At 40.4% G+C, this 14,853-nt stretch overlaps 1 protein-coding gene across 1 annotated transcript in view; it reads right to left on the reverse strand.

Annotated features, from left to right (window-relative positions):
• LANCL3 (LanC like 3) overlaps positions 1–14,853 on the reverse strand; it is a 90,667-nt gene that overhangs the window by 1,665 nt on the left and 74,149 nt on the right. The window contains exons 3-4 of the mRNA XM_021681610.1: positions 12,606–12,803; positions 5,658–5,865 (exon numbers count right to left, since the gene is read on the reverse strand). Coding sequence (XP_021537285.1) covers positions 5,658–5,865; positions 12,606–12,803 — 406 coding nt within the window. The remainder of the gene's footprint in view (positions 1–5,657; positions 5,866–12,605; positions 12,804–14,853) is intronic.

Consider the following 14,853-nt stretch of genomic DNA (forward strand, 5'->3'; position numbering starts at 1 on the left):
CAGTTTGAGATATAATTCTTTTCTCAAGTAAATTCACAAGCCCTAGATTAAGAAGCTCTGGTAGAGCAGAAAGAGGAAGGACTTTGGAGTTGAGATCCCCAATTCAGATAATTTCATGTTATATGACCTTTGGCAAATTTCTTAATCTGACTTTAAAATGGTGAAGTTGCAGAGTTGTGTAAGATTACCTGTAAAGATTAAAGATACCATATGTTAGGCTCTGAGCTTATGGCAAGCATTTGATAAATGGTAAATATCGTTTTTCACATAAACATAGTGGAATGTTTATAAAACAGAGACTACCATTCTACCATTCTTGAAAAGAAACCCATAGTTAATTTTGCTCTTTCTCCTCCTGACCTTTTCCCCCCCAAGCTTTGATTTATTTAGCACATTATTGAAATTATAGTCTGTATAATATTAATATCCTACATTTTACTTAAAAGTAATATGATAAACATTTTTTGTGCTTTTCAAAATAATTTCTAAATGATATATAGCATTTTATAAGAGTACCAGCAATGTATGAGAGTAGCAGTTTCATTGTGTTCTGACCGGTATAGTTAACACATTCAAGTGAAAATGACCAATTGAATTTGAATTAAAAATAAATAAATAAATAAATAAATAAATAAAGTGAAAATGACTGCTCCCAAAATCTACCCAGTGATGCAAATTTCAAGCCAACGAATTTATTTTTCTAAAAAATTCTGTCAAAATAGAAGTCAGAATGGTAATTCTAGAACTAAAAAGAATTACAGACACTGAGAACATTACATATCAAAACATATTGATTATGACAAGAATTGAACTCTGGAAAATTCATCCATCTGAGAATTTTATTACTGTTATTATCAGAAAGATGTAAGGTATTCTAATGAAATATTTTTTTTAACTGTAGAAAATAACAAAGGAAAGGAATCCTAGAAAATCAAAAGGCAGAAAGTTTCTATGAATTAAGAAGCAAAAGAAACACAAAAAGAATCAATAAACAAAACCAAAAGCCAGTTCCTTGAAAGGATGAATGACATAGACAAAATGTTGGTATCTGACCAAAAAGGAAAAGCATTAGGAATGCAAAAAGGCATATAATCACAGACATGGGAAATTTAAAATATCATGGAACTACACTGTTAAAGCTTTACATCAAACATTTGAAAATCCATATGAACTAAATGTTTTTATAGAAATATATTCACTACCAAAATTATTTCAAGAAGAGGTAGAAACCCTGAATAATTAAATAATGATAGAAGAAACTGAAACCATTATCAACCATTTTTCTGCAACTATAAATTTCAACCAGTGACTAAGTAATGTTTATTACAAGAAGGTACATATTGTCTGACATTACTGTTTTAGGAACTGCCAAATTTAGGGAAGTTTCCCCAGTTTGGGCCATAGAATATTTAACTTTGAATTATAATGAAGTGAAAATTTCAGTACACTAAAGCAATTAAATGCAATGCCCCCCATATATTCAGATATGACCTGCACATTTTCAGGCTCTACCTGGAAGTGAGAAATGGAACCTGTCTGAAGGGCCCTGGATCCCAGAACCTCATAACTAAGAGAGTGTGTAATCTAGGACTGGTCTGCCAGAAAAACAGAGGGGTTGTTTTGGCTCTTTTGACTAGGCTTTCTAGGGCCTGACAATCTCTGATGAAACCAATCCCAAAGGTGGTATCACATTAGTCTAGACAGAATCCAAAAGGACTTTCTTTTTCTACGTTCGGGAAATAAAGGGTCAGGCTGCAACCAAACAGATTAGGGAGCCATGAATCAAAATATGTTAACAGAATTCCTGAACAATGAAGCTTCAAATGGAGGACTGACATATATTAGTATTTTTCCTTCAGTGTCTATCGGCAAATGTCATGAAAGGTATTTTATGTTTTTGGTTTTTTTACACTGAATATTAGCTAAGTTGGCTTGGGAAGACCTTTCTGAGAAAATGACTTTAAAAGTGAAGGTCTGAATGAAGTCAGGGGCCTAGGAGATACATGTAGAAAGTGAGCATTACAGGTGGGGTGGGGGGAAACACAACAGTGAGGTAGGTTGCACCTGGCACCTTCAAAGAACCAAAAGGAAGCCACTGTGGTAGAAAGAACGAGGTGGAAAAGAGCAGATGATGATCTCACAGAGGTAATGGGAGGCAAGATCCTGTAGCACCTTTTGTGCAAAGGACAGACTTTGGCTTTTCCTGAGTCATATGGGAAGCCACTGGATTTTCCTGAACAGAGGAGTGTCATGATCTGACATGATATACATCATAAGAAGCAAATTTCAAAGGTCAGGGTGAAACATAGAAGCATTCCTAATAAAATCATCATTACTATTGCTCGTATTAATGAACATTTTTATGGAGATTCTGACCCATGCAATGGGGGAGGAGGGGGGAGAATACAAATGAGGAAGGAAGTAACAAAATTATAATTATTTGCAAATATGTCTGTCTAAACCCAATGGACTCTAATGAAAATCTAATAGAAACAGTAATGGAGTTCAGAAAGGTGGCCAGATATATCATTACATCTATCAAAACTAAGATGTTTATAAGATACAATGCAGATTTATATGAAAGAAGTGCATCTTAGATTGCTAAACTGCAATAATATGCACGTTTTATTTTTTTAAATATTTTTATTTATTTATTTGACAGAGAGAGAGAGACCGCAAAAGAGGGAACACAAGCAGGGGGAGTGGTAGAGGGAGAAGCAGGCTTCCCGCAGAGCATGGAGCCCGATGCGGGGCTCGATCCCAGGACCCTGGGATCATGACCTGAGCCGAAGGCAGACGCTTAACGACTGAGCCACCCAGGCGCCCATATGCACGTTTTAAAAAGCTTTCATAAATACCAGTAATAAATTACCTGAAAATACAGTGCAGGAAAAGATTCTACTCACAAACCTGGAAACATAAAATACCTAGGAATAAAATTAACTAGAAACATGCAAGACCTTCTTCATAAGATCAAAACCTTACCAAATGACATTTCTAAAAACTTAAATAAAGGGAAAACATACAACGTTCCTGGATAGAAAAACAATATTTTTTTTTAATTTTTTTTTTAAGATTTTATTTATTTGAGAGAGAGAGAATGAGAGACAGAGAGCATGAGAGGGAGGAGGGTAAGAGGGAGAAGCAGACTCCCTGCTGAGCAGGGAGGCCGATGTGGGACTCGATCCCGGGACTCCAGGATCATGACCTGAGCCGAAGGCAGTTGCTTAACCAACTGAGCCACCCAGCCACCTTAGAAAAACAATATTCTAAAGATTTTAATTCTCACTAAAGTAACCTATAAATTTATTGAAATTCCAATCAAATTGCCACAGAATATTTTTTAATCTGAAAATTGATTTTAAAATACAGTTGGAAGAATAAATGAGAGAAAATGAATAATAAAATATGGCAAGTCCAGAAACAAACATTTATATAAATTGTTTATGATAAATTTGACATTTCAAATCATTGGGGTAATTGATCAATAGATATTACTGGAATGTTTCAGTTTTTTTCAATAAAAAACACAAAGATACTCAGATAACACCATTAAAAAAAGTAAGTTCTAGATTAGTCAAAGATTTGAAAGTTAAGATAACTTTTAAATGGGTGGGAGAAATGGGTGAAGGAGGTAAAAAATTTATTTTTTAAAAGTTAAAATCACAAAGGTACTAAAAGTCAATGTAAACTGATATTTTTGTAATCTTCGAGCAGGAAAGGTCTTTTTAAGTATAACACAAAATCCAGAAATCTTGAAAGTTTAACAAGAAAAACACTTAAAATTTTGGTCTGGCAAAAGACCTAAAGCTAAGTTGAAAGAGAAATGGCAAAGTAGGAGAATATTTACAGCATATATTGTAACAAAGAGTTACAATCCTCAAGATAAGCATCACAAGAGGATAAAAATGGGCAAACGATAAAGACAGGCTAGAAATACCCATGGGTCTAATGACTTCAATTCTAAAATTTCTGTGACAAGAAATGCTTGCACAGGCGCACAGAAATGTATGTACTGGCTATCTGGGACAATTTTGCTTGTTATCTGTAAAGATCACACAGGTACCAAGTGTCCATTACTTAAAGATTGGTGAAATTAATCATGGTACATCTATAATGAATAACTATACAGTCATTTAAACAATGAGATAGATCTATACAAACTGAAATGAAGGATGTCCCTTAAAAATTGTTCATTTAAAATTATAAGCTGTATGGACCGCCTGGGTGGCTCAGTCGTTAAGCATCTGCCTTCGGCTCAGGTCATGATCCCGGGGTCCTGGGATCGAGCCCCGCATCGGGCTCCCTGCTCGGCAGGAAGCCTGCTTCTCCCTCTCCCACTCCCCCTGCTTGTGTTCCCTCTCTCGCTGTCTCTCTCTCTGTCAAATAAATAAAAATTTTTTTTTAAATTATAAGCTGTAAATGGCATGTATAATACTATTATATATACATAATAGTAGGATCTTATTAATATATATTACATAGTTATATATACATAGATATATAAATATGCATTTATGCATAGAGAAATGTCTGGAGTGATAGAACTCTAATTTTTAGTAATAATAACAGTGAACACTTACTTACATTGCAGTTATTATGTGTCAGACACTGTTCTAAATGATAAATGAGGACACTATGCTAAGTGAAATAAGCCGGTTACAAAAAACACTGCGTGGTAACACTTATATGAGGTATCTACAACAGCCAAACTCGTAGAAGCCAAGAATAGAATGGTGGTAGCCAGGCACTGGGGACAGAGGGGAAAATGGAAAGTTGTTGCTCAGTGGGTATAAAGTTTCAGCTATGCAAGGTGAATGAGTTCTAGAGATCCTGCTGTACAACACTCCCTACAGCTAACACTTAAAAGTATGTTAAGAGGGGGGTGCCTGGGTGGCGCAGTCAGTTAAGCGTTGGACTCTTGGTTTCAGCTCAGGTCATGATCTCGGGGTTGTGGGATTGAGCCCCTCATGGGGCTCCACACTCAGTGCAGAGTGTGCTTGAGATTCTCTCTCCCTCTTCCTCTGCCCCTCCTGCTCGTGCTGTCTCTCTCTCTCTCTCTCTCTCAAATAAATAAATAAATCTTTAAAGAAAATATGTTAAGAGGACAGATGTCATGTGAAATGTTCTTACCACAATTAAAAAATAATCTCAAATATACATACCCTTTGGCCCAACAATTCCACTTCTAGGGCTATATCTTTCAGATATACCCATACATGTGCAAACAGTACATATATATAAGGTTATTCATGATAGCATTATTCGTAATGCAAAATATTGGAAATAATGCCCATATCCCTCTACATGGGACCTAGTAACTAAACTCTGGTTCGTTCATGCAATGTAATACCATGCAACAGTAAAAATTAAGAGTTGCTTATGTACTGATTTAGGGTGATTGCTAAGAGAGCAAGGTGCTACCACTTGTATAAAACAAAGAGGGATGAAACTTTATATACACAGTATCTGAGAAGATAACTAAGAAACTGGTAACACTGTCACCTGGAAAGAGAAGCAAATTGCTAGAGTGCACAGTTGATGTGATGCATCTCTTTTTTCACTTTTCAAACTATGTGACTCTATTACCTATTCAGAACATGAATTCGATGAATGTTTAGGGAAAAAAAAAAAAAACCACGCCCAGATCAGCTGACCTTTGGGCTCGGTAGATGTATTTCGAGTTTCCGGTGAGACGGTATAGCAGCAGGAAGACATAAGCACTGCCGGCGACACCGTGGCAAATCCCCGGCCCCTTCTTCAGCAGGCCCTTCTGCCACGTAAGTTCCCCACACCGGATACACGTGTCCAGGTACTGCGGTTTTTTGGAAACCAGATAAGCTTTGGCAAACAGATAGGCAATTCCTGTGAAAACATCAAAGACATCAGAGGTGACTTTGGGGCTTTATGCTATGGAGCAGAACTTCTCCAACTGTAAAAGGCTCACACATCACCGGTGTAGAACACCCATTCTAATCTGGTAGGTCTGAGGTAAGGCCTGAGATTCGGCATTTCTACCAAGTGCCCTTCTGGGAACCACGTTCTAGGAGCAGCGCTATAGAATCTTCCTGTCTTATGTTACCTGTGAGATTTAGTTGTTTGAATTGTATTGTGATATTGGCCCCTGAAGAAAGAGCAACAAGTACAAAGAGTGATACAATCCATAATTTACAAATGGGTTAATATTTAACGATGCATACTCTGGTAAGCATTATGCATATCTGGCTATTTGAAATGGCTAAGTGTTTATACGACCTGCCCATTCCCCCACAGAGGTTCAGAATTTGTAATGTTAAAGTGCTTATAACTATACACCTTTTCTTAAGGCAAAACTGGGAGTCCTTCCAGAAACAACAATGATCCCAAACGACCTGGCCAAGACTTCTACTCCAGCTGTGAAGCAAGTCCTTCCCTACTCGATTGTTCTAAAGGAAGACAGTTGCCTTCCAAACTCCTCAACAGAGGCAATCTCAATTACACAGGCAGGAACAGAAACAAGAAAAGCGACAGCTATTAATGGAAATGATTTCCCCCAAGTTCCAGGTGCTCATATTCGGAGAGGAGATTAGTAACACAAGATCCCTCTCTCTCCTGCATGGCCTCTAACTCTCTCCTACATGAAGTGGGAAAGATTGGAATTTAGCAGGTTACGCGACTAGCTCGTCCATCAGGGTTATCTCTGCCTTTCACTGTCTTTTGACCAGGCTATTTTACAACTCCGTGGAGACAGAAATTACCTTGTAGACAACTGAGAGTAATGTAAATAATTCCTATTCCTAGAAAATCACACACTGTCTGGGACAGATTGTTTTGACTTCCCTTGGCCTTTGTGGAAGCAGCCAGTTTTGCATCTATTAAGCAAATTCATGTCAGCTCTCCTAATGGCCCATAAATATGCCTGCTCCTGGAATTTTCCTTTGAAACCAGCTGTAACACCTTTCCGGTTCCCTCATTAATTAATGAGCTAAATAAAATTGTTGACCCACGTTTATTTTATATTTGTATGAGTCATGATTTTAGTCTCTTTTAGAATTGATCCTCTAACACTTCCTATGATTAACACATAACAACAGGTCCTCAGCCAAGGCTTTCCAGTCAACCACTGACAATGGTCACCCATAGCCTATTCTCCTTCTTCACTTCTAGGAACAAAGTGTCTTCCACAAGCTAAAAGAAGATTTTAAAAGAATTGAACTTATTTACACATTTTTTCATTCACTGTATCCATTCTGTCGTAAGTGATCGTTGGTTACTGTATACGTGGCCCTAGGCAGGGCTTGCTTCATGGGCATGTGACCTGTACAGTCTCCAAGGGTCTCCAGAAGGACCTCATGCTGGGTTTAATACTCTGCTGTTACCATCTTGAAATTAATAATCAATTTTTTAAAGAAGGCTGCCTTTTCACTTTGTGCTGGGCCCCCCAAATTATGTAGCCAGTCTTGGCCTTGGGTTATATGAAATAAATGCTAAACAAGATTCCTGACCTTCAGGAAGGTACTGTCTAGAAAGGGAGAGAAAAATTTGTACATGTGACTGATATACATCATAGGACATGGAGTTCCTGATGCTGTTGGAGCATAAAATGAATGACGCTGTCAATAACCCTAGAGGGATCAAAAAAGTGGAAGTTCCCTGAGGGAGACAGTTGGGTGAGGCCTAGGATAGAAGTAGGGCTTTCTTCAGGATTTTGCAGGATGCCTAGGAAACTCCAAGCCCAACATGAGTTACAGAGAGCATTCTAGGCATCAGGATCAATAAGGGCAAAGATTTGCAGCCAGGGCAAACAATCCACATGAAGACCAGTGGTGCAGTGTTCTAACCAATAGGACAGGGAGATGGAAGGGTAGATTGGGTTCACCTTATGGATGGTTTTACAAGTCCAGTTAAGCAGCATGGACTATATTCTGTGGGCAATAGGGAACCAATGGGAGGGATTTTGTTGTGGATTGGTTGGGTTTTACTTTTAATGATGCAGTTAATATTATAGACAAAATGTCCCACAGTGGTGTCAAGAGAGAACTAAAGAAGCACAATGGGGTAGCTATGAGCTGATCATGTCGGCAGAAAGATGGCAAAGAGGCTAATAAAAGGCTCAAAGGATCTGGTGGTTGTTTAGACAGTAACTGAGCACCTACTATATATCAGGTACAGTAGTAGGTGCTAAGGTTTTAAAAAGCCTCTCCCTTGACAGTGTTTATAATCTAACTGGAGGCATTAATTAGGTTATCTGAGGGGAAGGAGAGCTGTCATGGAACACACAGGATGGCTCCTAACCCACACCTAGAGGTAGGAAAGGCCCACTAGGGGGAGTGACACCATCTAGCCTGACTACGAAAGATGAGGAAGAATTAGCCGGGTGAACTGGGAGCCCTTGGTGCTCTGCTGGATTGCCTTTACCTTACCTGCAGGTGCCCCATTTCCCAGATGCTATGAATTGGCTGCTAATAAAGCTCACAGCTGCCCTCTTCTTGAGAGATTTGCACTCAGCCAAATGAAAGGCTATGCTATATGCCCACCTCCCCAGGAGATTTCAGCCAACGACTGGCTCCGACACAGGGAAACCAAAGGTCAGCTCCCCTGCCTCAGGATGGACCAACCCTGTGGTGTAATCTATGACTCTTAGCACCCACTCAGAAGCCAGGTGAAGCTAGTCTCCATTTGAGACACAAAAAACCCTCTGTGACTCAGCTCTTATTCTGTTCTGCCAAAGTCTCCTCCATTACCTACTTGAAGATTTTCGCTTCAGTAAAACTAAACACCCCACAGTTCTCCTTCCATCACTATGTGGTTCCAAGCCTCTGACTGACTTTTCTTGGAATAATCTTCCCAACTTTCTTGGCCTGGCCAATTCACCTCAGACATCACTGCCTCCAGGAAGCCCTCCCCAAACCTGGAGGGGCACCTGGAATCCCTCTTCCGAGTTCCCATCATTCCCTATACAAACCTTAGCACTTAGACAATATCATATTAAAATTATGTTTATATGTCTGCCTCCCCTAGGACCTTACAAACTACTCATGGGCGGGAACTCTATCTCATTCACTTTTGCTCCCCTAGTCTACGGCATGCTGTTTGACCTGGCAAGGGCTCCAAAAACATCTGCTGACTTTATAATGTCTCATTTCTCACCCCAGCACAGGCCGACACCGAGGCAGAGACGAGATGTGGAAGCAAGAAGGGCTGATATGGTCCAATTGCTGTGCCAGGCCATTAGCCCAAGGCAGCTTAATAGCTATCGATCCTCTGCTTCCGGCCAGAGACAAAGGACCTCTTCCTGCAGCCTGAATCACAGAATGGTCCATGGAAGGGACCTTGAAAGACTTCTAAACCTCTTGTCTTCTAACCTGACCTACTGAAACCCGCAATAAGGTTGCTTAATCTAAAAGGAAGGAATGTTGGGTTTCTTTGCTTTTGATAGGAACCGTGTCATTTTGTCACTGGAACACTGATTATTGGGCACTTACCAGAAACCTAAGTCCCCAACGATATACGTGTTTACCGAACACTGGGAAAAGAAATCATTACTTAAGAAATATGGTTTGAGAAGCTAAACCTGTGAAAGCACGCAATCTAGCAGAGCCTCGTGACAGACTCGGCAAGGATAGTTTGAAGAGGAGCATCACCACACAGGTCCGTTCTGCGGTCTGTCATTTCACTGAGGCACACATTGTACGGTGCGTGACAAAGCCTGGGGACCAGTGACACCTGCACTGGTCAAGCCCTTGTTCTCTATTCAGTCACATACCCAGGAGCCCTTGTGAAATGATTTTAAAAACTAGCCACACCTGTGTTTCCTCCTCTGCGTGAGGAAAGGAAGTGCACTGTCCGTGTTACCACAGTAATGATGTAACATAATGCAATCTAGAGTTTATTTTAGACACAGCATTTGTTTTAATGATTTTGTAAATGACTCTCATCCTGTATTTCAGAATCATTAAGGCTATGAAGAGGTCATATGCATCTGCCTGCTGTACGGCGTTGTATTTAGTGAGAAAAACTAGATGCCACACTGGCTATTTCTAAATGTGGGTGTCTGCAGATCTTTTGGGACATATCCCTCAGGAAGGGCAAGAGTCCACAGGACAAAGGGGATCTGGGGTGATCAAAAGACTGACTTTCACCGCTCCATCACCACATACTCATTTCACAGATGAAGAAACAAAGCCACGAAGGGCACACAGTGGTTTTCTCAAGGTCATTTAGTGGATAGCATTGGGGCTATGATTAGAACCCAAAGTTATTCACTTCGAAGCAAGAACTATTTCCACACTGCCTAAATGATAACTAATTAGAACCTGTAGAGGTGGGTTGAAGGACAGTCGATAGGAAACAATTGTAGGGGGAGATAAGGTATCGTTGATGAAGTTCCGCATTTGGATTATCTCTTGCAGGTTTTTATTCACAGAATCAGTCTGCTGCCGCAAACCATCCGCACTGTTCATAAATCTGCTCTCAAAAAATGTTTTCCTCAAACAAGTGAAAATGATTTTTCTAAGTCATCTTTTTTAGAATTTTGGGGAAGTTTAGTGTTGCCGACTTGATGGTCTTTAACCTGTACTTACCAGATTTATAATCACTCTTAGGTTGTTTTTAGCACATCGCATAAAAGGTGGGAGTGCGGGTTGGCATACATAATGGGCCCCAGTTGGTTCTTTATTCATTTGTGAACTGGTTTATTTTTGGTAGTTCAGTGAATACGGGGTTTTAATGAGTTTGCTCTGCAACCTATGTTTAATCTTACCAAGATACAGAACGTGAATGATATATGAGGACAAATGAAGTCCCCAAGGTGATAAATCGTACGCTATACTGTTACAGTGCATGATTTACAAAGACACCCCCATCAATTAACTGACCCAGTCACTCCTTTTAATGGATTATCTTCCCATCTTTGCAAGGCTGTTACTAGCACTTTTGAGTCCCTTTAAAATATTCTGTATTTAATTTGGGACACCTTCAAAATTCAAGGATTCTGGGGGTGCTTGGAGGATAGCCAGAGACCATCACTGAGAATGATTAAAGGGAAATGGGATAGGAGAGTGCTGAGCGTAACATGAAGGGATATCATTTCCAGAATGGTAAATAACTTGTTCTTCTCCAAAAAGTTCAAAGCCAGAAGAAATGGGCTCAAATCATCACCAGCGGGAATGAGCCTGACATAATGCACAATGCGCTGGCGCCGGGACAAGCACACACAGGAGCCTTTGAAGTCCCTTCCTTAGGTAAACGTGGCAGGTGCAGAAAACATGGCCAATGAGCTAAAACTTGTATTCTTCAACTTAAACTGTACCAAAGAAAAAATGAAATCTCAGTTGGATTACAGAAGATTAATTAGGTAAGGAGCGGAAAGGAAGTAATAAAAATCAGGTAACAGACTAAAGAGAAATTGAATATATTTTAAAGCTGTGCTCATGGCACTGAAGCATACCCTTGAAAATTAAATCCACTCCTGGGGCACCTGGGTAGCTCTCAGTTAAGCATCTGCCTTCGGCTCAGGTCATGATCCCAAGGTCCTGGGATTGAGCCCCGCGTCAGGGTCCCTGCTCAGTGGGGAGCCTGCTTCTCCCTCTGCCCCTCCTCTCGCTGGCTCTCTCTCTCAAATAAATAAATAAATAAAAATCTTAAAAAAAAAAAAGAAAATTAAATCCACACCTAATCCAAAATTTTTGTGTTATTTTGGTATTTTAAATCTCTCCCCTGGCCAATCAACTGAAATTGATTTATTTGAATTTAACTTCTTTCAAATTGCTCCTTCTCAGAAAGCCTAATTAACAGGGTAATGGGATTTAAAAAAAAAAAAGAAAAGATGGAGTCTGATAAATTTCTAGGCTCAATTCCAGAGAGTTCACCACAGATGGCTTCTCAGTTCTCTAGACTTTTTATTAGGTGATGATGGAAATCCTCATTTGAAGAATTATGGAATAGTGTATCTCAAAATTTAATGTGCATATAAATACGGAGGGATCTCGTTAACATGCAGATTCTGATTCAGTGCGTCTGGGGTGGAGCCTGAGGTTCTGCATTTCTAACCAGCTCCGATGTTGCTCCTGCCACTGGTCCAGGGACCACATTTTGAATTACCAGCCTCCAGATTTATACTGTTCGATGCAGATATTGAGCGCTTGCCATGTGGCTAGTGTGAATTGAGATGGGGTGTTAGTATAAAATATACACTGGCTTTCAAACACTTTAATATGAAAAAAAAAACTGAAACAGCTCAAGTTTGAAATTGGTTGCATGTTGAAAAAATACTTGGGGTATAAAATATCTATTATTAAGATTTATTTCACCTGTTTCTGTTTACATTTTTAATGGGGCTACTAAAAATTTAATTTCATGTCATTCATATTATATTTTATTGGACAGTCCTAGTTTAATTTATACACAAATAGATATGGATCATATATTGTTAAAATTACAGGGTCATTTCTAGAGATCCTTTACAGATTAAGACTTTTTTTTGGTTTGACAAGTTTCATGTTGACTTTTTTAGCTCATGTAGTAATGACATAAGATGAGAAATACCCTCACTCCTCAGAAAAGACACCTCGCTTTGGCTAAGCCCAGTGAAAGGCAACATTTTCAGATAATAGTGTGGGTGAGACCTGGGGCACCATGGCACCAGTGTACCAGCTCGTTCTCTCTCTCGATGGCCTCGCCGAGCTCGGGTGGCCAGTTGCAGTTCTGTTCCTGCTCCATGAGGAAGTCCACACTCTGCCATACCAGCTCCTGATCTGAGGGCTTGAGGTGCTCGTGGTAAGACAGAAGCATCTGGAGAATGGACGACAAGCCATGAGCTGCTCCTGTATCAAGAAACAAAGCATACTTAATTCACACAATTGGGAGGACAGCCCATTTAATTTAGTGAAAAGATAATCACGGTATAAAAAAATGAATGGCAGTATTACTTGAAAGCAGACACAGTAAATTCAACTCCATAACGGTAAAGCTTTCTCTTTGTACTCAGGCCCTTGGAACTCCCCCAAAATGGCCTTAGTTTTTAGCCAGTCAAAAACGATTCTTCTGGGGCCCCTGGGCAGCTCAGTCAGTTAGGCGTCCGACTCTTCGTTTCAGCTCAGGTCGTGATCTCTGCGTCGTGAGATCGAGTCCTGCGTTGGGCTCTGCACTCAGCGGGAAGTCTGATTGAGATTCTCTCTCCCTCTGCTCCTCCCCACCCCCCTCTAATAAGTAAAATCTTAAAAAAATTCTTCCTAAAATTTAGTCATAATACTTGAAGGTACCTTTCTTTTACTGGATTTTAATTAGGTAAAAAAGCTTTCCAGGAAAATATTTATGCATTAGATAGCAATCTGGTTTGTGCTATACATGTGAATGACTAGAATGTTAATTTCTCTAAAAAGATGGAAAATGAAAGGAATAGTTCTATTAAGAAACTCTAGCAGACACTGCCAGTGCCCTGCCCATCACCTCGCCCACACTCACCATTCTGGGGCACCTCTCCTCCCCAGCTTCTACCTCAAGCATTTATCCTTCTGCCTGAGGCTTTCTCTGGCCACAGGGGTATGCCCAGCCCACAGGGACAGGACTGAGGTCCTAGGGAATTAACAGGTCTGGGAACAGCCCTTGACCCAGGAAGCAAGGAGCTGGTGGATGAATACCCCAGCTTCCTCACCATTGGGGTGGGGCAATTCTGAGGGATGTTCTAGACAGTCTTCAGGGTCCCCAGTGGAACAAAGCCTCAGTTATCCACAGCTGTTCACCATTACATCCTCTATTAACCTCTTTCTCTACCCTGTCTCACTTCCTCAGTCCTTTATCAACACTTTCTAGGATCACCTCCCAAATAAGCCATTTATACCCAAATCCTTGTCTCAAGGTCTGATTCTAGAGAAAGATAGGAACTTAAAGGTTCTTTGAGAAATCTCTCAGAGAACTACTAGTCTATAAGCTCATTGCTGAAGTTGGGTACCCTCACTAGGTACAGGCTGTTGGTAAATGTCCGGGGATCACAAAGATAAGTGAGCAAAAGTCCTCATCCTGAAGGTGCACAAAGCCCACTGAGGCAGCTGGACAGGCAAACCACTAATTACAGCGTGAATTGATAAAGGCTCCAATAAAAGCATGGCAGGGTGACCTGATATGAACCAATTTTGCTTCAGGGTAAAACCTAAAACATGTGAATGTTTCTCCAGAGAAGATTTTTTTTTTTTTAAAGATTTTATTTATTTGACAGAGAAAGACACAGCGAGGGAGGGAACACAAGCAGGGGGAGTGGGAGAGGGAGAAGCAGACTTGCCGCAGAGCAGGGAGCCCGATGCGGGGCTCCATCCCAGGACCCTGGGACCATGACCTGAGCCGAAGGCAGACGCTTAATGACTGAGCCACCCAGGCGCCCCATCCAGAGAAGATTTAATAAAACCTTTTTCCAAAAGCGCAAAGTTTCTCAATAGCTCTGATGATGTTTGATCAGCCTTGAAGTCTAGGTGTATTACAGATAGTTGAAAGGGTTGGGGGAGGCCAGGCATTCTGGGCAAAAGTAACAGGGACAAAGATTTTGAAGATTTGAGAGCACTTTGCTTGTAGGAGATTATACAGGACAGAACCAGAAAAGGGGGAGAGACGGAGCTTGAGTTTGGAGAAAGGAGCAGGTGATCTACAAAGGGCCCTGTAAGTCATGCTCAGGAGTGATGGGGAGCCACTGAAAGACTCAAAAGGGGAGTAACCAATTTTCACTCTACAGGCCTCATGTCTCAAAAGTAGCCATTATGACTTAGTAGTCTGTTATTATTATTATTATTATTTAAGATTTTATTTATTTATTTGACAGAGAAAAACAGCGAGAGGAAACACAAGCAGGGGGAGTGGGAGAGGGAGAAGCAGGCTTCCCACCAA

Source organism: Neomonachus schauinslandi, chromosome X (assembly GCF_002201575.2).
Source record: "Neomonachus schauinslandi chromosome X, ASM220157v2, whole genome shotgun sequence".
Classification (NCBI taxonomy): Eukaryota; Metazoa; Chordata; class Mammalia; order Carnivora; family Phocidae; genus Neomonachus; species Neomonachus schauinslandi.